This window comes from Caretta caretta, chromosome 6 (genome assembly GCF_965140235.1).
Source record: "Caretta caretta isolate rCarCar2 chromosome 6, rCarCar1.hap1, whole genome shotgun sequence".
Taxonomy (NCBI): domain Eukaryota; kingdom Metazoa; phylum Chordata; order Testudines; family Cheloniidae; genus Caretta; species Caretta caretta.
The window spans coordinates 34,006,939-34,032,336 of record NC_134211.1 but is presented as its reverse complement, the minus strand read 5'-3'; the positions used below and the strand labels follow the sequence as shown (position 1 = coordinate 34,032,336).

Genomic DNA, 25,398 nt, shown 5'->3' with positions numbered 1-25,398 from the left:
AAAAGAAACATTGCAGTTGGAGTTCTTGCACCAAAGTGTTTTGAAGTGTTAAAGGGATATGGTCAGTTTAAAGTCATGCTTTTCAGAAAGCTTACCCACTCGTATTACAAAAGTAACACCTGAAACTACTATACTGGAAAGATTAGAATATTTTTTCCTCCTTGTTTAGTTAGGTGTGGGGTGTTTTTAAACAGGATTGCATGTATCATTAGGGTCACTGTTTCCCTCTCTAGTCACTTAGTTTGTGTTGATGTGGGCCTTTTGTACAGGAAGTGAGGGGTTGAGGGGGTGTAGTGAGGGAGGCGCGGTGGAGGGAGAAGAGAGAAATGTTAAGAGGAAAATGAGTGCACTTCCACAAAAGGGCAGGGATGCTAAGAGGCAGGTGTAATATGTGAAACTACATCTAATAACTTGCTAAATTTGAAAATGAATGTTCCTCTGAAGGTGCCAGCCAAATTAATACTGAATGCTTTTTGTGATAGGGGTGTTTATATATTAATGCATCTACCTGTTTGAGAGATTTCTCTTGATAATAATCCAGATTCCCCCCCAAATGCCAACACAAAGCAACCAGTGCAATGCTGGTGTGGTGTAGAATTGGCATTGGAAATACTCTGCTTCCCTCTGTCAGGGGCCATTCTTAGGAAAATGGAGACATCGATGTGGCCCCTCTCTGTTCTGGCAGCTGGAACAGCTCCCTGGGGCCAGGGACAGAGATGCCTAAGTAGAAGTGTGTTAAGCAGCCATAACAATCAGGAGCCAACATGTTAACATTCCCTTGTACACGACCTAATCTACATTGCACATTAGATAATTATAGTAATTTCATTAAACTCTTAAATATACACAGTCTGTGCAATGAGGGTAAGTTGATATATTTGGGCCCTTTTCATATTTCAGTATATACTTACCACTGCAGTAGTGGTTTTTCATTTTCACAATTTGGGTTTTTCAGGTGCCTAAACTCTTAAATAAAATTCACCACAAGCTTTTAGCTTGAACGGTTAATTTGTAAGTGGATCGGCCATGGGATGAGGATCATTTTCACACCTTTTTTCTTATAAATTGGTAAAGAGAGAACTTTAGAATTGCAATTCAACTTTCCTTCCAGCTATTGGAATTTAACTTCTGAAGTCTAGAATTTAGCATGATGAGATCTGCTGTGTAGATGGTCTTATTGCTATCTATACTAGAGATTAATCTTACCAGTATTGTCATCTTTCATCAATTCAGATACTGTGGGCTACTTCCTCAACTGCTGTAAATATTATGTAAATCAGCATAATATGACTGCAGAGACATCCACATGCACCAAAATATATATATATATCCCCTGGCTGCAAGTCTCAGAGCCTGGATCAGTTGACTGGGGTTCATGCTATGGGGCTAAAAATAGCAATGGAGATGTTCAGGCTAGGGCTGCAGATCAGACTCTGAGACCCTCTCCCTTCACCAGGTGTCAGAGACTGCTCCAATCCAAACATCTACACTGCTATTTTTAGCACTGTAGCAGCAGCCCAGCAAGCCCAAGTCAGTTGACCCAGACTCTGAGCCTCTCTGAAGTGCACTTCTTTAGTGTGTTGTATGCACTTACAGGCTCACCAGTAAGTTCTAAAGGTTAAAATATTGAACTGCCGGTTCTGGGGGGATGGAAGCATATAACTTGCCAGGTCAGGCCCTTACATGGAGCTTTACCCCTCATTCTTCTGTGAGCTAGTGCTGGCAATATAAGAAAACTGACTTACAGTACATGGCCTCACATACCCATTATGAAATGTGAAATAAGACTCTTAGTTGAAGGTTTATTTGATCTCTTAACGCCAGATAGGTGGTCTCATGCAGTTCAGTTGCACATTGTTCACTCTTGAGAAACAAGCAGGGACTTTTGGCCCAAAACCTGCACTCCTTAAGGCTTTGCCATATGTTCTTGTCCCCATAGCTCAAGCCCACACTGATGGGACTTGCACTTCCAACATACACCCTTAGACTTTTTAGAGGAAGACTAGGCAATCCAGCTGTAGGAGAGTCCTCCACATTCAGATCACTTGGGACCATGGAAAGGAGTGTTATACTGTGCTATTATCCCCCCATGTACACTATTATATGGTGGGTAATTTGCAGGGCACAGTGTTTGGGGAAATTAGATGCATGATTTTAGTATAGTTAGGATTGATGGGTCCAGGCCAAATCCATATCTCTTATTTGCTTGTTGTGTAGAGAAGTAGAGGAATGTTATGGAAGCTTTTGTTTACATCTTAGAGAACTTATTTTTATTGCTCTAATGTATTTGATAGACTCTTGCCCTGTTCCTGCTGAAGTAAACAAAATCCTTTTAAGTTAAGGAATGTTCTTTACTTCAGGTAGAATGAGATGTAGAAAGTAATTAGTTTTCTGTTTTGTCAACTACCTTAACTCATTTTTAAACATTTTGTATGAATTACAAACTTTGGGTCTTGTACAGTCTTTGAAAGTATGTTTTAAATCATGGGTTCTCAAGCTTTTTCTTTCTGAGCTCCTGCCCCCCCCCCCCCCCCAACATGCTATAAAAATTCCATGGCCTAGCTGTGCTACAACTGTTTTCTGCATATAAAAGCCAGGGGTGATGTTAGGGGGTCTCAAGGAGGGCAGTTGCCCAGGGCCCCACACCGCAGGAGGCAACACAAAGTTGCTCAGCCTTTGGCTTCAGCTCCAGGTGGCAGGACCCTGGGCTGCAGTCCTCTCTGGCAGGACTTCGACTTTCTGCCCTGGGCTCTAGCAAATCTAATGCTAGCCATAGTTGATGAACTCCTTGAAACCCAGAGGGCCCCAGACTCCTTGTTGAGAACCACTCTTAAATAAGGCTAGACTCTCAAGCAGGGTAAATCAGTATATTTGACTTCAGTGGCACTAAATTAAGAGGAGGTAGCCCTGGGCAACCTCCTCATCTATTTTCTGTTGGCAGAGTGAGTACCTTAATCTGTCAAACAAAGCAAGTACACAATGGGAAAGCTTTGCTAGAGCCAGGTCAGAGACGTATGCTGTGGACCTAAGTACTCCTATCGCACTTACGTAGCTTGTATAAGAACCTAGAGAACCTTCCTGCAAATGATTTGAGTGTGATGTAGGAAGAACACCAGTGGCACCTCCTGCTGGCCATCCTGGGTGGGATTAGATCCACCAGCTTTTGCTCTCCCTGTTATCTTCTCCTGTCCTGTCTTGCTCTGCTGCCCTGCTTGCTCCCAGGTCTGTAGCTTCCTCTCTGACCAGATGACTAGAGTCCTCTCCTTGTGGGGAATTCAGTTTTTCTAGACCTGTTGTCCAGCTGGCACCTCCAGTGCCCTTGCCATTCCTCAGTGGCTGGTAGGGGAACCCAAGCTCACCCTGGGTTGCAGCCGTAGGGCCCTATAACAAGCAGCCACAGTCCCATCTCTTGCTGCTGTTTCTCTGGGCTCCTTCCTACATATCTGACTTTCCCCCCTCTCTGGGTTTGCCAGCCTCTAACTCCCTTCACTCAGAGAGTGACTGCAGCCTATTTCCCTGCAGCTTTTCCCAGCAATAGCCCCTCTTCCTGCATAAATGAGCCTGTCCTTACTTAACTGTTTCCAGCCTAAATCTCCTGTTTGCAGCCTGATTAGCTGATTAGGCCCACCTGGCTTAATTCAGTTCTTGCAGGGCTACTGTGGGGAATCCATCCCATCACAAGTACTTAAAGAACTAGCTAAAGCAATATCAGAACTTGTAGGAATTATTTTTGAGAACTGGCAGACAGGTGAGGTCCCAGAAGACTTGAGAAGGGCAAATATGGTACCTATCTTTAAAAAGGGGAACAACAAGGACCTATGCACCAGTCAGCCTAACTTCAATACCTGGAAAGCTACTGGAACAAATTATTAAACAATACATTTGTAAGTACTTGGAGATTAATAAGGTTATAAGTACTAGTCAGTATGGATTTGTGAAAAAATAGTCATGCCAAACCAACTTAATTTCCTTCCTTGACAGGGTTACTGGCCTAGTAGATATGTGACATCTTGATTTTAGTGAGTCTTTTGATACAGTCCTACATGATGATCTCAGAAGCAACTTAGGGAAATGTGTCTAGCTGAAATTACTAAAGTGATTGGAAGATCATAATCAAAGAGTAGTTATCAACGATTTGCTGTTAAACAGGGAGGATGTAGTTGGGGGGGGGGGGGGTCCTGCAGGGTCAGTCCTGGATCCAATGCTGTTCAATATTTTCATTAATGGCTTGGACAATGGTGTGGGATGTGTGCTTATAAAATTGGCAGATGACATCAACGGTGGAGGGGTGCAAGCACTTGGGAGGAAAGGATTCAAAACAACCTTGACAAATTGGAGAATTGGTCTGAAATCAATATGATACTGAATAAAGAAAAGTACAAGGAAGGGAAAAAATCAAATGCACAACTACAAAATAGGACTAAGTGGTAAGGTGGCAGTACCACTGAAAAGGATCTGGGGGTTACAGTCAATCACAAATTGAATAAGACTCAACAATGCAATCAGCTGCAAAAAAGCTAATATAATTCTGGGATGTATCAATAGAAGTGTCATATGTAAGATGGAGAGGTAATTGTCCCACTCTATGTGGCTCTGGTGAGGTCTCAAAGGTAGTACTGTGTCCAATTCTGGGTAACACTCTTTAGGAAAGATGTGGACAAATTGAAGAGAGGGTCCAGAAGAGAGCAACAAAAGTCATAAAAAGTTTAGAAACCCTTACCTATTAGAAAAGGTTAAAAAAACAGGTATGTTTAATCCTGAGATAAGACTGAGAGGGGACCCGATAACAATCTTTAAATACGCTGAGGGCTGTTATAAAGAGGACAGGGTGATCAATTGTTCTCCATGTCTACTGAAGGTAGGACAAAAAGTAATGGGCTTAATCTGCAGCAAGGGAGCTTTAGGTTCGATATTAGGAAAACCTTTCTAATGATAAGGGTAGTTAAGTTCTGGAATAAGCCTACAAGGTAGGTTATGAAATCCCCATCATTGGAGATTTTTAAGAATAGGTTGGACAAATACCTCTCAGGGGATGGTCTAGATTTACTTGGTTCTTCCTCAGTGCAGGGGGCTGGACTTTATGGCCTCTTGATGTCCCTTCCAGCCCTACATATCTACAATCCTATGACCTCCTTTGAGATTTATCAGTCAGTTTGTAAAAAAAAAATTACTTCATTTAATGATATTATAAATAGCATTTGTATGATGATAAAAGGATTTGGTGCATTGGCAAGGGGGGGGAATTTCAGCTGAAAATAATCAATATGGTTTATTCATAGCACCAATAAAAATAACAGAACACTATTCTTGAAAACAATCAAGGGATACCCAGAAAAGTGTTCTGAACTGATATTTTACTCCCTCTCTCTGCATCTTGGGAAATTGTTCCAATGGTTAATTACTCTCACTGTTAAAACAGTATGCCTTATTTCCAATTTGAATTTGTCTAGCTTCAACTTCCAGCCATTGGACTGTGTTATACCTTTCTCTGCTAGTCTAAAGAGCCCATTGTTATACAGGAGATGATGCAACCAGGCAAGAACTGCCCCACTAACATTTGAGTGAAATAGATAAGAAAAGAAATGACACAGTAATGCAGATGAGTGGCATGTATCAACTTCTGCGGTCTCATATCAGGTATATATTAAAAGGGTTCTTTGAAGCAAAGGAGATTCAGGTTAGATATTAGGAAGAACTTTCTACTACAAGGTAAGCACTGGAACAGGCTACCTAAGGGGATTGTGGAATCCTCATCTGATCACACAAAGAACAAGGTTAGACAAACATCTCTCAGGAATGTGCAAGGTATGTTTAGTCCTGTCTTGGGTTGCAGGGCATGGACTAGATTACCTTGTGAGGTCTCTTCCATCCCTACATCCTAAAATGGGAAGGAGCTTCTTCTGAGGAACTTGTAATCAAAAGCTGTTCTCCATTTTCAAGGCAGTGCTTTCATATTGAAGCTAAAAATGTTTGAAAAGTCATTTTATTATATGTTTAAGATGTACAGTCATCATTTTCACACAATTTTCTTTTTCATTAGCAAAAAGATGTAAGCTTCTATTTTTCACACTCACCCCAAAATACTGGGTGATGATAATGACATGATGGAACTGTTTTAACTAATTCATAATGATGAAAAAGATATGCAATTGTTATCTGGTAACATCTTGTTTCTAAGATCATTACTGAATACTTTATGTACAGGTTGGAGAATGTCTCCAAATATTTTCCATAATGAAAGTGAGCTCATCATTGCGTGCATCATACAGTCTGCTAATTAACCAAGGGCTAAATTTAAAAATGCTGTTTGGTATGACTGCCACTGACAACTGTCATGACAAAAAACAGGTGCATGTTTACTACCAGCATCTGCTGTCATCATGCATCTTGTGTTTGCAGTAGAATACTATAGATCACAGATGCAAGCATTATTAATATGATTGGTTTTAAAACCACACTGCAAAGCACAATTAAAACGCAGTATACAGCATAAATGATGCACAGTTCTCAGCTGACATGTGTTTACTGCAGTCTTACATAGCCTAATGCATGTACAAACTGATATTACATTAAAGAGTGTAATGCAACAGAAAATAACTTCACACACTGTTTAACTCCATCTCCCATATATACTTTTCTCTGTATTGTTCAAACAGTTGTATCTCAGCAGCTGTCAATCACAGATTCATTATTAAAAAGCAGATGGTAAATGCACAGGGTCAGGAGGAAGACTGGCTTGTTTCTTGGTGCTGTGACTCTTTAGATAGAACTGTAATCTCTTCTGATTTCATTGCGTCAGACAGGAAGCTGAGCTCATTACACAGTGTCTCATACCTGAAAGCCATTCGGATTTGTGCCACATTTGTCTTTCGAATGTCATTTCCTGCAGGCCCTTCTTTATAATAATTTACCCCTAAGAATTTTTGTTTTTCCTGGGAACAAAATAAAGTTTAAAGCATTATGGAAAAATCAGTTTTAAATTACTTTTGATTTTTTACTACAAGTAAAAGCATCTTTTCAAGTGAATGGCACTGAGGATAAGTGAAAAGAACCCACAATGAGCTGGCCGTGTAGTTTATGATGTTTAGCCATTCACCCTCTTCTTATGTAGGTAGCTTGCTTGTATTAAGCTGCTTTGCCAATGCAGTTCAATGCTGGTTGGTTCAACCAAGATATGCTTTTTTCCCGCCTATCTGTTTTTCCATTTCTCCTCAATTACCTTTTTACTTAAAGTTAGAATCCTTTAAAAAGTTAATGCCACTAGCCTCAGCAGAGTTCTTTGGTCTTATATGAGCTGGTTTACACAATAGCTTTCTATCAGAGCAGAATATGTGACATGCTCATGTGTATATTTTTTCTTCTATTAGCTATGATAGTAAAGCTGCTCTGTTACAGCCTGACCCAAAACCCACTGAAGTTAATGGGAAGCCCCTTTGGTTTTGTAGGGCTTTGCCTCAGGAACTTACCACCTCAGGAGTTTAAGAAGAGAGATTTAGATACCCTTGGCAAGTTGCCATTTTTTTATTTCTTGGGGAAAAAATGATGACAGTGGTCACATCAGCCCACCAGAGGATGCAAGCTAAAATGGCAGTGGAATATGCACCACAGAGACATTCTTGTGCCAGCTTCTCAAAGGGATGGTCCAAAGAGATAGAGATAACTACTTAGAAAAGATTAAGTAACTTCTCTAAAATAGCTTTTATGGAGAGAAATTCATAGATTTTTAAGGCTTGAAGGGATCATTAGATCATCTAGTCTGACTTCCTATATAAAACAAAGGACATAGAATTTCACCCAGTTACCCCTGCAATTGACCCCAATAACTTCTGTTGATTAAAGCAAGTCTTCACAGAGACAATGCCCATCTGAATCAACTACTTCATTCACATTAGGGTAGGCAACAGTAAAAAGAAAGGCTTAAGGAAGAAAAGTAAATGACTGAATATATATGGAATCATGATAAAACCCTGGTATCTTCTTGCAACATACAGTCTATTTCAAGAAAAAAACTGAAGAATTTGTCGTATCCACAGAGTTAAGTGAATGGTCCACCTACTACTGTTTAGTCTATTTAAATGTAGACAGCAAACTGACTTTTTATAAGATGTTTTATATCCCTGATAATTTTTTTTTAAAAGAACTAAACAGGAACCATGTAGGATTGTTTTAGACAGTGCCAGATTTTCAAGAACCCAGCACACATAACTGGGGTCAGGTTTTCAGAAGAGCTCATTTCCCATGTAGTGAGCAAATTATCAACAAGGTTGCAAATTTTAGGAGTGATTTCTGCAGTGTGATGTTCACCTGTCTTATGAAGAACTGGAGTGCGACCATAAATGTATTTCACGTATACTACTAGACAACTCACACTGTAATGAACTCAGCACAGATCAAAGGGAACCAAAAGTCAAATCAGTGACTATCTATTACATTAAAGTCTTTGTATACCTGCATCAACCCCCTGAGAAATCCAAGTATGTATACATGTAAAATGTAACTGCCTGCTCCCAGGAGATGATGTGAAAATGAGATCTCCTATCTCTTGAGGTTAATCTGGGAAGCAATGTACTATATGCTCAGTAAAATAACTCCAAGGAGATGCAGCATCTCACTTTCTCGAAAATTCCTTGAAGCCAGAGGTATCTCACACACACACACACACGTCATTTTGTAGTCCACAAATATTTCATTTAATCCTTGCATACCTTTACATTCACAAAAAGTCCAAGCAATGACAACGCGTGTCTTGCAATAAACCAAATTTACCTTATGTGATAACCCACTTTGTATTACGCTGTTTCTTGCTAGCTCACAGGAGTCACACGTGCTCAGTTTCCACACTTGAGCTGCTATGGCATATTCCTCCATAAGTGCTTCCTGTACCATCAGAAATATGATTTGTTAGCCTATACCCTATTTAGTAATTGTGTCTGCTATGTAATCATTTCCAGGTAGGAAACTGTCTTATGCTTATTAAACAATTTTGTTAGATGGACACAATTTTCAAGTTTTTAGGTTTTAAACTCAATTACTGGAGAGTGAATGTATTTGTCTATTAATTAATTCAAATTCATAGGAATTGGCATCCAAATTCCTTAGGTTGCTTTGCAAATTGCAGTCTTAATGCTTAATGAATACACCAAGAAAGTTTCTCTCTTCTGATCTGACACTTTTGAACTCAACAAGGAGGCAGATACTGACCACCTGAGAATTCCTCCAACAGTGGGTAGCTCTCAACTGGTGTAAAGTTTGTGCAGCAAGCTCCTGCACAAACTGCTCTGTATTGTAGCCACATTGCGGATGGGGAGGGGAAGGGCAGAGTGGAGCAGACTAGAGCACTGCTGATCCTCAGAGGGCAAAAGTTAGAGTTGCCCATAGGCTGCTCTAATTCATACTCATTCACAGCGTAGACCAGCCCACAGAATCAGGGAGCTGTAACCAGTTTCCAGGCACTCTCTCCTCTCCTGCACTCAGTGGAACTCAGAGCAGGAGAGCATCAAGCCCAGAACATTGAATGAACAGTTTGTAGTTTATCTTCAGAGACTTCAAATGACATTTTTTTCAGTAAACTTCAACCACATTCATTAGAAAGGAAACAGGTCTGCCCTGGCACCCCACCTCTAAAACATTGGAGCTCTCCATCCGCTTGAGCTTCCTCTGTACTTGAGGAGCCAGTGGCTGGAAGAGGCAGGAGTACAGACATGTAATTTGGCAATTAGTAATTTCCCCATGAAACTAAACAGTTTTCAAAGGAGTGGGAATGAGGGGTATGGGACATTGAGAGGTATGTAAAGACATGAGGTGTCACACACTATGCCACGAGAAATAAAGTGTTTCAGGCCACTTTTATCTTTAAGGTGAATTTGTTAACCATGCTAAAGTTTTCAGTTGTGCTTACCTTTGTGTAATGGAATTGCATAGGATCGTCTGTAGAGAGGGAAATGTGAAGTCCCTTATGTAGAAATTCCCGTAGTGGATTTTTTGAATACTCAAGGAATAGGCTATTGTTGCTAAGTGGAGACATGGCAATGGGAATTTGTGCAAGATAATAAAGATACTGAAGAACTGGACTCTGTACAAAAACAATACAGATACTCATTATTTAATCACCCTGTGAGATAACAGGAAAGGAGGTTTTCAATCAGAGGAAATGGAAACAGCCTCGTTGAATATGACTGTGGAAGGATTATGACCAGAAAAACTGAAGTCTGCACCGAACTGCCTTTTGTGGCTTGACTTTTTCACAGATTTTTTTCAATATTTTCTAAATGCAACTTTAAAAAAAAGAAAAAGAAGAAGAAATAATGGCATTTAAAGCAACAAATATTCTACATTTTGGATGCACTGAGACAATATTCTCATTAAAACACAATTATTTACCGAGCCTAGTGATTGTACATGATTCTGTCAGAGAGCTCTGTTCCATACTAACAGAGTCCCTACCCAAAAGAGCTTAAATTCAGATGCACCACAGGTACATTACAGAACACTAATTATATCCAAACCACTTCACAGAATAGGTCAATTTGGTGGTGGTAGTGGGGGTGTGTGTTTAAAGAACAGAAGGAAGGAGCTTTCATTTGTCTGAGGGCATAAATATGGGTGCACATGTAATGCATTCTCATCTGTATTCATGACTATTTGGGGCTTGTAATCCCACTAGTGTACTGCACCACACTTATCAGCTCTGCCAGGTTTATTCCATTCTTGGCCATACAGGAATAGAGCTGACAGGCTAAAGAGAAGAACAGCATAATGTAGTGACTGTGTACAAAATATAAGACACTGCCTGGGTCTAATTTTAGGACTGTCAGCCCGAATAAAGACTTAATAGGATATGACTTCAGGTCAAAATTTTCAGTTTTGAGTATCTAACATTAGACACACATCCATATTTAGGCATCTAAGTTAGTGGGTTGATTTTCACAGAATCTAAGCACGAGCAGTTCCCACTGATTTCAATTGTGTTCTGAATTCTTTTAAATAACTTGTTTTAGATGCCAAATTACAGGAGAACTAGATTGGGGGAGGGGCAGAATGTTTTCCCTTTCAAAATGTCAATATTTCAGAAAAAATTCTAGAACTGAAACTTTTTGGCCATAACCAAAAATTTTGGGAGATGTGGCTTGGCAACTTATCCCAAAAGAGACTGCAGGGCCTGAGGCACCCAAACCACAACTTCCACGAAGCATTACGGTGGCATTTCTTGTTTTTTTTTTTCAACAAAAAGTTGAAATATCCATGGAAAGCTTACGCTTTACATAAAAAAATGGGTTTTGTCAAAAACCCAATTTTCCATCAAAAATCCATTTCAATGAAAAATTTCCAATCAGCCTTAGGGAACCATTTTGTGGGGAGATGCAAGCAATTTTTCCTAATCTTAGAATAGTCATAAGAGATTTATTTTTAATTCAAAGAATTTACATGTGAACTATGGAGGGATTCTTATTTCAGTCTTCCTAAGTAAATCCCCATTTATAAAGACAGATGTATTTTTACCAGAATGACTACTGACTTGATACAAATCTGCCACCCGGTGGCCAATTATTTTCACAAAGATTTTCTTAATGGATGAAAGCCTGGTCCCCACTGACGTCAGTGGGAATTTTGCTATTTACTTCAATGTGGCCAGAATTTCATCTTCTATATTTGCCTAGATTCTTCAGGAGGGTGAGAGGTCATGTAGAGGTGTTTTTATTAATTGATAAGTCTGATGTATTTGAGTTTTTTCAATAAATTAAGACTATGATAAATGAACAAGAGCAATACCTTCTTCAGGAGTAATCCATGAGAAATGTTGTCAGATGTCAGAAAGGCTGACACCAGATGAGTGATGGACCCAGCTTCTCCACAATGAGGGCGAAATAGGAAGGTACTCATGCCTCTTTCCCTGCAGAAATTAAAAATAAGTCCTACCCCAAGATAACTGGTGTCTTTTCACCCATTTTGCATGTAAGTTCCATTAATATCAATTGAAAAATATCCACAAGAATAACTATACACATCAATTTGGGAAAACAGATCTAAGAGTAATTTTTTACTTCACTAGACTCAGATGTGCTTAAACTACAATTACTTGTGTCTTAACCCGGTACCATTTCTTCCATAAACCATAACAAACCCTGCACAAACTGAAATTACCTGCTAATCTTTGTAGATGCTCAAAACATGAAAATGATTAAAAACATACATTTTTGAATTGGCTGAGTATAAAGACGTTCTGGGATGGAATCTTAATTACAAGTCATACTCATAGAATCATTTGAGGGTATATTTCATCTTTGACAACTTTGCATATGCTACCAGGTTACTCAAAAATATAAAATAGTTCTGCAATGGGGTACCAATGTTTGCTTCAAAGGTGTTGATTCTGTTGAGACAGGGTTAACAGGGTGCTGCTGACTCATTGAAGCAGGTGGATCATTACTGTTGCCAAGATACCAGGAAGTTTAGTGTGGCTCCCTAGAGGGAGAGGCTCTAGGATGGCAACTGAGCAGTCTTGAGGAAGGAACATTCAGTTACAGGCAAGCTAGAGTTGAACTTTCTTGTATTTTTGTTAATTACTGTGGTAATAAAAGGAAACCCCAGTCAGAGGGTTATTTTGGAATCTACATCATATATTAATTTTGTTTCAGAGTAGGTTGGGAAATATACCTAGTAACCATCTTCTGAACCATAATAAACCCCAAAGATTGGGGGGAGACAACACATACATACATACATACATACATACACACACACACACACACCCCTATTTTCTGAAAAGAAATAGTTCAGACGCAAAACAAGATGGATGAATGTAGGAGAACTAAGTGAAATATTTCTAAATTCATAGTGGAAGGAAAGACTGTGTGTAGCAGACAGACAGCCAACAAGTAGGCAGCCAGATGTTTGATATAAGTTCAAGGAGATTTAAAAGAGTTTTTCTTGTTGTTTTTCTTGATTTTATGGTGTACTGAAAGAAAGAAACGTTTGGGGTTGGGAAGGGGGAATACTGTTTTAAATGTTACTCAGGAAATGCTTGGAAGATGATAAGTTAAAATGACGCTAATGCTTTGTTAGTTTATAGCATCTGCCATGGGAGGATCCCAAAGCACCGTACAAATGATAATGAAACAAATCTCACATCACTTCTGTGAGTTAGGGAAATATTATTACACCAGTGCAGTAGATAACCTCTCTGTGCCTGTTTAAGTGACTACCTGAAGGTCCATATACATCAAAATTTGGTGTTGACAATTTCTGTCTCTTCCCTTTTAATTATCTTCTGGAAATCACCTTTATAACCATTCCAAACTTTAGCCTCTTCTCAGAGCTAAGGACAATGAGAGTCAATTGGCCTATGCCAACAGATGAGACACCTTGCCTGGAGAGCATTAATTAAGCTAAAGCTAAAATACACAGTTCCTAGGAAAGGAAAGCTCTTATGCTTGATAAAGATTTTTCCAACTTCTGTTAATTTCTCAAACCAAAGACTCCCATAATTTTACTTATGGATGAGACTTCCATCTCTCTTGGTCTAGCTAAGGAGAGCCACGGCCAGGCAACAGACAAGTGTAACTGTCCCCTTTCTGTGTGGAGTACCTAATTGTCTCGTATGCTAAATAGAAACTGTGATGCTGGCTTGCCAGGTGTCAGCTCATGCCAAGGCCCAGGGCCTCTCTGAACACCGACAAATGCATAGCTAGAAACCATGTTGGCTTACCTGTGGGTTAGTATAGTTAAAACAGATATTAGCATTCTAAGAATGTGTGTTAAATGTTTAGACTTTATGGAATACTTGTAGGATGCTGCACATAATAATTCTACTTATAATATCTGTATCCCATGGTGTAAAGTTATATTGAGTGTTTGCTTTGTAAACCTCTATAATTGTGTAACTCACTAAACAAGAGAAGACACGTTAATTTAGAATAAAGTGCTCGCCCTGCAGACAAGAGGGCCTTTGAAACCAAATGAGCCATTGGTTATCAAAAGGTTCAAAATGAGCCATGAGATATCAAAAGGTTATGTTGTTGATTGCCCTCCCCACTTTTGTCAGACAGACACATTTGTTCCATCAGTTTGGACTTTGGGGAGAATAGGATAAAAATCCTTGACAAGAAGAAACTAGGTCTCTTTATGCTGTCTGGACTCTGAGTGACAAAGATTCCTAAACATAAGCAAGAGATCCCCATGCTCCTTGGCATGGGTCAGCCCTAAAGGGCATAAATAGCTGCTTAATATAGAAGCTTATATTACCTTTCTAAACCAAAGACTAACACATTTGTGTGTGTTTCCTGTTTTAACCTTGTAAATAATACTCTTTTTTTTAGTTAATAAATCATTAGTTTGTTACAGGAGTAGCTACAGGTGTTGTCTTTGGTTTGAGATATGAGTATAATCAACCTGGGATAAGTGATTGGTTCTTTGGGACTGGGAATAATCTGAATATTGTTGTGATTTTTGGTATAAAATAACCATCACGTAGTCCAGCTTGCCTGGGTGGAAAGATAAACTGGCATGCCCAAGGGGACTATCTGTGACTCCATGGTAAAACTGTTACAGTGCAGTTCACACTTGTTATTGTGAAGGTAAAATCTAATTATAGAACATACAGCCAGTTTGGGGTTTCTGTTGTGCTTTTTGACAGTCTGCCCTGAGGTTGGCACGCATGGTCGTGAGCCACTCCAGACAGTGTGACATGAACCAAAGAAGTGGAAAAACAAAATGGAGCTTTCAACCAGTTAGGAACAGCCTGTCTGGTGACCCAAAAACCTGAAAGTTCCAGAGATCAAAATGTCCAAGCTTATATATTCCACCCCAACTTAGAAACTATTGATAATGTTTGCCTGATAAGTCAGAAACACATCTCTCTGAATAATCTGTCTGGTTTCTCTAACATCTCAAATCCTATAGTAAGCCTGGAAAGATGTTAAGTGAAAAGCATTCGATATAATTAGGGCTGTCACTTAATCGCAGTTAATGCAAGCAATTTAAAAAATAGTTGCAATTAATTGTTGTTTTAATCACACTATTAAATAACAATAGAATACCAATTTAATTTTATTATATATGTTTTGGATATTTTTCTACATTTTCAAATATACTGATTTCAATTACAGCACAGAATAACTGTACAGGCTCACTTTATATTACAACAGTGCCATGTGAATGCCTGTTCCCACTTTCTTGTGACATTGTAAATAAGAAGCCGGCAGTATTATCTCCTGTAAATGTAAACAAACATGTTTGTCTTAGCAATCGGCTGAACAAGAAGTAGGACTTGCAGGCTCTAAAGTTTTACTTTTTGAGTGCACTTATGTAAAAAAAATAATTCTACATTTGTAAATTGCACTTTCACAATAAAGAGGTTGCACGACAGTACTTGTATTAGGTGAACTGAAAAATAGTATATCTTGTTTGTTTTCAAACAGTGTAAATATTTGTAAAAAATAGTATAAAGTGAGCACTGTAAACTTTATATTCTATGTTGCAATTGAAATAAATATATTTGAAAATGTAGAAAAAAATCCAGAAATATTTATAATAAATGTAAATGTGTATTCTATGATTGTTTAACTGTGTGATTAAAACTGTGATTAATCACAACTATTTTTAATCGAGGTTTTTTTTATCATTTGACAGCCCTAGATAGAACCAAAGAATGTATGGTTCATGTTCTATATATTTAAAGATTGTAAGGGATTTTGTTTCATTTCTTTGAAAATGGTGGTTGCACCCTAGAAGTGGTAAGAACTGTATGGCACTAGAAGGAAAAAGGAATGTTGAAAGATATCTAGCCAGGGTATAATTTCGGAATATTAAGAGAAATTGCTTAAAGAGCAGGATCCCAATGAATAGTCAGGACAAATAATGAAATACAATCTATTAAATGAATTAAACCATCTGACTGAAGGAAGCATTAAAGAAATTTATTATACACTGATGCCATCTACTGTATATCAATGGAAACATCAGAAAAACAGAGACAGCTGAGAGCCACAGGGCAACTGACCAACAGAAATCAGAGGCCCCCTCTGAAGAGCCCTGAAATCAGGATACACAAAACTGAGGTCACTGTATGGGACCCCAGAGTTTTTCCAGTAGAGGTGTTAAGCAGATCTCAAACGCCTCTCCCCTCCTCATTCAGGGTCACAAGACCAAAAGTTGACTGAACTCGCAAAGAAGCTGCAGAATCCCCAGTGTGATCAACATCTGGACCAGCTATGTGGAAAGGATTCTCCCTTATTCCAGGGTTAATAGGATAAGAAGCGGTGAGATTTCATTATTAAGACTGAATTTCCCTATCTGTTTTTTAACATAAAAAACAGAAGATTATCTTGTTGAGGCTACACTCTTAAGTGAGACTTCAAGTAAAAATACTTTAGCTCACTGGTGAGCAACCTGTGGCCCGCAGGCCACAGGTTGCTCATCAGGGTAATCTGATTGTGGGCCTCGAGACATTTTGCTGACATTGACCGTCCGCAGGCACGGCCCCCCACAGCTCCCAGTGGCCGCGCGGTTCACTATTCCCAGCCAATGGGAGCTGTGGGAAGTGGCGGGCTGCAAGGATAATGGAGCAAATAATCAAACAATTTATAAGCATCTAGAAGATAATAAAGTGATAAGTAACAGTCAACATGCCTTTGTCAAGAACAAATCATGTCAAACCAACCTAATATTCTCCTTTGACAGGAGAACAAGACTGGTGGTTGGGGAGGAAGAGGAGAGAAGAAGTAGATGTGATATATGTTGACTGTAGTAAGCCTTTTGATACTGTCTCGCATGACTTTCTCATAGACAAATTAGGAAAAAATAGCCTAGACCAGCAGTTCTCAAACTGTGGGTCGGACCCCAAAGTGGGTCACAACCCCCTTTAAATAGGTTCGCTAGGGCTCGCTTAGCCTTGTTTGGCTACAGGGCTGAAGCCCAAGCCCCACTACCCAGGGCCGAAGCCAAAGCCCAAGGGTTTCAGTCATGGGCAGCAGGACTTGGGCAGCAGGCCTGCATGGGGCTGAAGCCCTTGATCTTCAACTTTGGCCTGTCTCCTGCCCAGAGCGGTGGGGCTCAGGCTTTGCCCCCCAACCCCTCGCCCAGGGCAGTGGGGCTTGTGTGGGCTCAGGCTTCGGTCCCTCCTTCTGGGGTCATGAAGTAATTTTTGTTCTCAGAAGGGGATCGCGATGAAATTAAGTTTGAGAATCCCTGTCCTAGACTAACCTACTATAGACAACTAGTTGGAATCTATACTCTGAATAGTTATCAATGGCTCACAGTCAAGCTGAAAGGGCCTATCGAGTGGGATCCCACATGGATCTGTCCTGGGTCTAGTTCTACTCGATATCTTTACAAATGATTCAGATAATGGCATAGAAAATACATATATAAAGTTTGCGGACGATACCAAGCTGGGAGGGGTTTCAAGTGCTTGGAAGGACAGGATTAGAATTTGAAGTGGTCTTGACAAACTGGAGAAACAGTCTGAAATAAGATAAAATAAGGACAAATGCAAAGCACTACACTTAGGAAGGAATAAATCAGTTGCACAAATACAAAATGGGAAATGACTACCTAGGAAGGAGTACTGCAGAAAAGGAGCAGAGGGTTATAGTGCATCACAAACTAAATGAGTCACCAATGTAACCATGTTTCAAAGAAGTGAACATCAGTTTGGGATGTATTAGCAGGAGTGCTGTAAGCAAGACACAAGAAGCGATTCTTCCACTCTACATGGCACTGATAAGGCCTCAACTGGCATACGGTGTCCAGTTCTGTGTACCACACTTTGGGAAAGATGTAGACAGGCTGGAGAGAGCACAGAGGAGAGCAACAAAAATGACTAAAGATCAAGAAAACAAGACCTACAAGGAAAGCTAGACAAATCAGATTTTTCTCACGTTTTGGGAGGAGTGAGAGGACATAACAGTCTACAAGTATGTAAAAGGTTGTTATAGCCCTTCTCTTCTATAAATTGTTCTCTTTAACCACTGAAAACAAGACAAGAAACAAACAGGCTTAAGTTGCAGTAAGGAAGACTTAGGAAGTTTTTCCTCATATCTAACCTGTCAGGGTAGTTGTTAAGCACTGGAACAAATTGCATAGGGAGGTTGTGAAATCTCTGTCTGTTGGAGGTTTTTAAGAACAGGTTATACAAACGCCTGTCACGGATTGTCTAGAGAATACTTAGCCCTGCCTCAGTGCAGGGGACTGGACTAGACTAGACGACCTATCAAGATCACTTCCACACCTACATTCCTATGATGAGTCCATTAAGGAGCATAAAATCAACTTAATTTCCTGAGCTGAACTTGGTTATTGTGTAAAAGTAAGTATCATTGTTGTATAACTTTTAAAGTAATAGAATAACATCTTGTCAGGAAGATGCATGAGACCCAGTAGCTGGACAAGATTACATTACTGAACTGTTTAACCAAACACAAGTACAAAACTTAACAAAAATTAACTGACCATGTGCACCATTTATGGGAGTTATGGACTAACTACCATAACCGGTTCTTCAGGGAATATCAACAAAGGGAAATTGCCTAATCTTATTAATAATGAACAAGATGGTATTGTCCTCGGTATATAACAGAGGGTACTATAAACTGGCAATGCATTAAACTGTATAGGGAAATTTTTCCATTTAGCACAACTTGTAATTTGGGGTCAGTGACACCGCATCTTATTTGAGGCATATGTTATTAAGAACATTTGTGCTCAGTGTATATTTCTTCTATGGTATCTTTACCAATATTGGACCCTGACACTGCAATACTTGATAACCTTCTGTACGGACAGTAGCCAATTTATCTGGAAGAACACCTCAAGAAATGCCTAGATTTTCCTCAGCTACTGGTGTATCACTCAGCAGCACAAACCTGGAGGGTACCACATACGGCTTTGTTGTTCCATTAAGGGATATCAATATATATGTAAACATGGTGTTTTTGACATCGTGAGTACTGTGTGTGCCCACAACAGTTTGAATCAGTTCAATGAGACAAAAGCTAACCATTCCTGTCTCCTGCCCTCTCAGGTTTACCAAATGGTGACAATTAGCAGACCTACAATATGGAGGGACACTACTGTTTAGTAACCAGCTATAAAAATTACATATAAAAACCTTACTAGTAACGTTACTACTCCAAAATTCTGTCTTACTCTTCCTGTGCATAACATTGTGTCACACTATACTAATGCTATTCCAGTTTCAGGAGTAATAGTTTTAACTATATTATACATTGCGACTGAGCAGTTTGCTAAAACAGTATAAAGCTTACATAAATGCTCTTACCTCTGCTTCATGTATCAATTTGACAAAAGGAGCCCCCCTGACTTCACTGTGCCCTATGGGGGGACCGTTAGCCAACACATACATGTTAAGTGCAACATACACTACACTAATAAATATGCACACAGTATAATATACCGTGTGTAAACTGGTGTTAAGAAGCTGTTACCTGAATGGATTATGCTCTTCCCACAATCCTGTTCACCCATGTCATGTATTCCACAACACTCAGCAATGCTGAGGTCAGCTTTGGCATTAGAAAACAGGAAATCTGTCAAAGCCAAAATACATGAATGGTGTGTCCTAGCATTGGTTGAGATGCACCTCTATGGTATCTAAAACCGAGATAAGGAATGGTACAGAACAAGATAAGGAACAGGAGGTGGGATCTTTGGTCATGTATAAAGTGTTTATTAACTGTTAAGCAGCCATAATACATATAGAGCTAGTTTTGGAGGTGTATCCTCAAAGTACACGAATTTGGTTAGTTGGTCCTTTTACTACACTTGTGGTTCATTAAGAATATTTAATCAATTGGCTACATATTAATCAACAATTAGGGTTTCCTGTATCTTTCATAAAAGGCTGTTTAGTCAAAATTTCAATGTTTTTATTTTAATACAATACAGTATCTCTGAAATACTTGGTGGTAATAATTTACAATACAGGTAGAGTGGAAAATACACAGAGAACCATACTACAGAACAAGAAAAGTACTGATAAACTTATGGTACTGCTCCATAGAGGAGCAGTCTGGAGCAATACACCCAGAATAAAGGCAAGATGAGCCACAGAGAGCCAACTGTGTTTTTAAATATAGATTTTTCAGTTGAAACAAATACTTACATTTTTTGTTGTTAGAGGTAAGTGTGAGTGCCATAATCTAAGTTATAGTATTTATCTGCCACCTAACAATCCCAGACACAATCCTAAATATTTTATTTGGACTTCAAAACTGGACCTAAAAATGTTCTTAGTTTTAAAATAACAAAATCAAAACTGGGCATAAAATTTAGACTGTGTCCAAGACGATTATTTTAATCTTCTCTACCCCATCTTTCCACCAAAGGTAAACACAGAATGGTATGGAGAAAGATTACTACTTACTTTCTAAGGTTGTTGAGCACCATGATGTTGGCGTACATGTAATACAAATAATAACTATATGGAGGATTCTTTTCACTGGTCCAGAGGTCAGGGTTAGGACTTCTGTTAGAGAACATGTGGTCGGTATGTTTAGACTCATCATCAACACTGTCAAAGCCAGTCACCTATGAAAAGGGATTCATAGGAACCTTTTTTTTTTTGATAAGCAAGTTTCAGAACTATCAACTCTAGTTTTATTAGAATATTAAAATAGCCACCTCCACCTGTAAGTACTTGCCCTCCTTCAGTCAGCAATCCTGCAACTCTGCTATTCTAGAGCATTGTTCCAAGATGCACAGGATGCAGAAGGCAGTTCTTCTGTGATGTGTGTCATAACAACTGAAGCAGCAATTCTACTCCATGGCTAGAACATTTGCTGGAAATTTTGGAATTGATCAGCTGCAGCTTTCAAAATTAAACTAATGTAATTATACAGCTTTACATAATCCAAATTGGTATTAACATTTTGTGAGTATTTTATTAAAGTAGAATCATCGATTTAGTAGTCCTTTCTCAACATGAAAGCAACTAGCTGGACAAATTAAGAGCATGAGGTGATATGGACATATTAACAAGCACAATTAGTATTTTTCTTTGATTGTTGACGGACCACTATGGAGGCCTTTATTGTTTAAGGAACTGAGTTTTTTTTTCCCCCAAAGAACTTTTAATTCTGCAGGGAGCCAGCAAAAGGGGCTTTTGTGGTGCTTACCAGAGCTTGTTCTTGTTCTCTGCACTAGCATGAATGTAGATTCACTACTCTCTTCTACAGGTAGAACTATTGGAAGGAGCCCTGTGCTGCTTCCAGGTTAAATAAATGGTGGTTGCTTGTCAACATGTTCTTACCCATATTTTTACTCAGGCATATGAGTGTTTAAAAAACATTAACAGCCTTCACAGGAGGGTTTTTAATAATAATGTCTGTGGCTTTCACAATCTCCCCTGATACAGAAACTAAAAATCTAACTGTGAAGAGAGGATCCATTTCGAGTAAGACACAGAAGAGCCATACATACTTACATATTTGAGGAAGAGGTGCAGCTCCCTGTGATCTGTGGGATTGACGGTTGCCTCAAACAGAGGTAAGAAGATGTTCTCCAACATTTTCCCAAAACTAGCCAGAAGATTTTTTGACCTAAATATGTCACTGAAAGAAGCAGATATACAACTGTAACTACTTTTCATTAGTCAGCCAACTTTTTTCCCTCCCTGACATACTCAGAAAACATTTTAGGGTCAGATTCAGATCTCCAAAGCATTTATCACATGGCTGGTGCTACACAAATATATATTTTGGGACCAGGGTAATGTTCCCTCTAATTTTTGACAGGCTGTGTGCGCAAAAAATTTCTTCTGTGCAAATTTTTGTGCGTGTGGTGTTTCGCCGTGTGCACGGGGTTTAGGATCTGTGTGCGCACGCACATGCGCACAGCTTAGAGGGAACAGTGGACCAGGGCTGTCTTTTTTTTCCTTCTTTGTTGTGTGTCTGTACAGCACCTAACACAATGGGGTCCTAGATGCTACTGCATTAGAAATAATAAATACACGTGTCAATAATAATAATAACAAATATCAGAGGGGTAGCCATGTTAGTCTGTATCCACAAAAACAATGAGGAGTCTGGTGGCACCTTAAAGACTAACAGATTTATTTGGGCATAAGCTTTTTTGGGTAAAAAGCCCACTTCTTCAGATGCATGGAGTGAAAATTACAGATGCAGGCATAAATATACTGACACATGAAGAGAAGGGAGTTTGGTTCGCAGCTTGTAAGGTAACTCCCTTCTCTTCATGTGTCAGTATATTTATGCCTGCATCTGTAATTTTCACTCCATGCATCTGAAGAAGTGGGCTTTTTACCCAAAAAAGCTTATGCCCAAATAAATCTGTTAGTCTTTAAGGTGCCACCAGACTCCTTGTTGTTTTAATAATAATAAAAATAAAAAATGTTACTGCCATGTATCAATCCTGAGAAATGTCTCAATTGTGAAAGCAAGTAACCCATTTCCTTAAAGGAATCCAGGCACTGAAAATGGAAAGAAGAGGTAATTGTGTGATTCAGTTTTCCAAATGAAGCTATTGCAAAGAAAAGTAAAACGTTCTGTCTCTTTGCAATACTGAAGTTTCTCTTTTGATAGTCCCAGTTTGCATGACTAATGCCATGGTCATCCCCTGATTTAGAATGTTGTGCAGGAAAGTTAAAGGAGAAGAACTCTCTCCCCAATGAGCAATAGGCCCGGGGTAGCTGTGCTATGCTGACAACTCCTCATATTATTTTTCTAGCTGCCTAAATTCAAAACGTGCACTTCAGCCACCATCTACTATGACAAATATCCATGGCAGAATTCATTAGTTACAGCATACATCATTTAGTATAGTAGTCCCTAAGGATGCTGAAAGATGCTGAAAACGGATATTGATTTAATTTTGTAATTTATAGTTTTAGTTGAAGTACCATGTTACTTGAATCGATTAGTCATGATCTTGCAGAAAACTCTCTGCCACTAAAAGTTTGGAAAGCATTTCCCTCTCCTTATACAGCATTTCTGGAATCAGATTCTGACTGTTTCAGCAATCAAAACTGTACGTGACATTTTGACCTGCTTTTGACAAATGTTTTTTTCAGCATTAAAAAAAAAAATGTAATTTGAGTTAAATGCTTATAAATATTTTTGAAGTCACTAGTTTTGAAAAGCTTGAAGCAGAATAAACTTTTAGTCCCACAAAGGAAGCCTGCAGCATTGAGTTAGCCATGCACTTAGCCATGAGGAAAATTCCCACACTTTTTTTTTTTTTTTAAATAAAAATAAGTACAGGACAGTTGGTAAAGCAGCTAAGGGGATATTAGACAAGAAAATGTATCCTTTTGCAAGATTTTAATCTGTTCTCATTACCAATAACTCCTGCTTACTTACTAAATTCTGGGAACCTGAATCACCCAGCGTATGTTGGGTGAATAAACCTTGTGTTCAATGAACCATGTTGCCAAATTTTGCCATTCATCTGGAGACCGCCCATAAATGGATAACCGAGGTTCCATATACTGGTATTTATTTTCTTCTAGTTCACGAGCTACTTCCTATTGGAGAACAACTCATTAATGTTTGCTTATGTAAGGACACAACGTATCATGCACATTTAGTGTTTTTGTCTACCACACTTTTTTCCCCTCAGATCTGCTTTACAATGGAATGCAGCTGAACAGAGTCTGGCAACTGTTAAACATAAAAGGAATCTCTTGTCATTCCTGCTAAACTATCCCATTTAGAATGCAGGAAGAGCTGTCACTTAGTGGCTAACTTTGAAATCTTTAAAACTGTGGAATTAAATGCAACCTTTGGCTTCAGAGGGCCTACCCTGTGCCTTGTGGAGTCACTTACACCACTCTATACTACATGTAATCAGAATGATAGCATTTTGCACTCCCTTTACACTGTTGTAAATGACTACACAGTGTACAGGACAGTGGAGAATCAGGCGCAGAATCTGTATGTCAATTGCCTCCTAAAAAAGTTATGCCATTAGTTTTAGTCAAACAACTGTGTAGGTGTGGAAAGAAACTGAGTAATGCATATGCAGGAGGCCTCTCCTCCACACTAGTTTGTTGCAAGAGTACTTTTGCAGCAATTGTGTCTGTATACCATTCCTAGCTCCCCAGTCTTTAATTTCTAGTGCTGAGGGCTCCCTATCATGTTCTGGGCCACAGTGTTCTATTACTGGTTGCTTCCCGTTAATTTGTAACTGCACAAGACTGAGGAGGCTTGGAACAGCCCAGGCTCCCCTGCAAGTTGGAGCATGTACAATTATACAGGAAACAGCAGGCAGTGATTGGCTCAGCAGAGGTCTCAGTCTGGTAACTTGGTACAGCAGCTTGAAGCCTTGGGGAATCTCCAAACCATTGTACATACTGTAAATTACTTCTACAAAATACTGTGCCAATACAGCTAGAGAGATACAAATAAGGGGCATCACTTACTATGGGGCAAGGTAGGCAATCCTCATCCCTGCAACTCTTCATAGGTATATATGCTCCATTATGTTGTTCTCTCTCTCTCTCTCTCACACACACACACACACGTACGTTGCAGGATATGTAATCACCTTTTATATTTCTATAGGCTTACACAACTTCCTCTCTCCCTTCCAGAATTTTTCTGATAGGATATCCCTGGTACAAGTCTTATTTACCTTGACCATACGAGCAAAGTATTCACCACCAAGGTAGTTCTCAGTTTTCAGGTACAAGTCCCTTAGCTCACTGGCACCAACTGGATTGTACTTGGAGTTAAATTTATCAAACCGATGAAATGTTTGGCGACCCTGGAGGAAAAAAACATCTCAGTAGAGGTATCCAGATAGCAGTGGTTAAGAACTACCTAACCGTTTTCTGCTAAGATTGTTTTCTAACCACAAAACTGTTAGGAAAGAAACAGCCTACGAAAATCCTTGTTTACAACATACTGACAAATAATTTAAGCACTGTTTTTTTGGGTATATATTTTTTTAAATATCATTCAACAGATGCAGCAAAAAACTCTTTCCCTTCCCTTCCCCCCAAGCAGTTTGCACTAACAGAGAGCTGGTTATTCTCCATTTTATTTGTTGAGGGAATAGACTTACAGCATGGACATCTAAAGAGTCTACAGTGAGGTCATAAGGATCCATGTGAAGGCTCTCAAACACTTGTTTTAAAGTCATCTTCTTGCCTTCTTTCTCTACAACAATCCGATTTGACTCTGTTTTGTAAGTGCGCTTAATAAACTTCAGCAAATGTTTCTGATTCATGCAGGCAGCAGCATGGATATGAGTATCAACCTGAAATAAAAAACAGATTACTCTTGTTTAGCAGACAGTACATGGCCTTTATCTATCCAAAAAAAAAAAAAAAAAGGAGGACTTGTGGCACCTTAGAGACTAATCAATTTATTTGAGCATGAGCTTTCGTGAGCTACAGCTCACTTCATCGGATGCATACCGTGG

General features: G+C 39.2%; 1 protein-coding gene across 5 annotated transcripts in view; it reads right to left on the bottom strand.

Annotated features, from left to right (window-relative positions):
• Positions 1-5,967: 5,967 nt before the first annotated feature.
• The window catches only part of AMPD3 (adenosine monophosphate deaminase 3), a 64,042-nt gene continuing 44,611 nt past the window's right edge, over positions 5,968-25,398 (bottom strand). For all 5 annotated transcript variants that reach the window (XM_075129409.1, XM_048852748.2, XM_048852746.2 and 2 more), the window contains exons 7-15: positions 25,039-25,233; positions 24,607-24,738; positions 23,334-23,497; positions 21,440-21,566; positions 20,381-20,544; positions 11,770-11,890; positions 9,899-10,072; positions 8,767-8,877; positions 5,968-6,932 (exon numbers count right to left, since the gene is read on the bottom strand). In XM_075129409.1, coding sequence (XP_074985510.1) covers positions 6,720-6,932; positions 8,767-8,877; positions 9,899-10,072; positions 11,770-11,890; positions 20,381-20,544; positions 21,440-21,566; positions 23,334-23,497; positions 24,607-24,738; positions 25,039-25,233 — 1,401 coding nt within the window. In that variant the 3' untranslated portion in view covers positions 5,968-6,719. The remainder of the gene's footprint in view (positions 6,933-8,766; positions 8,878-9,898; positions 10,073-11,769; positions 11,891-20,380; positions 20,545-21,439; positions 21,567-23,333; positions 23,498-24,606; positions 24,739-25,038; positions 25,234-25,398) is intronic.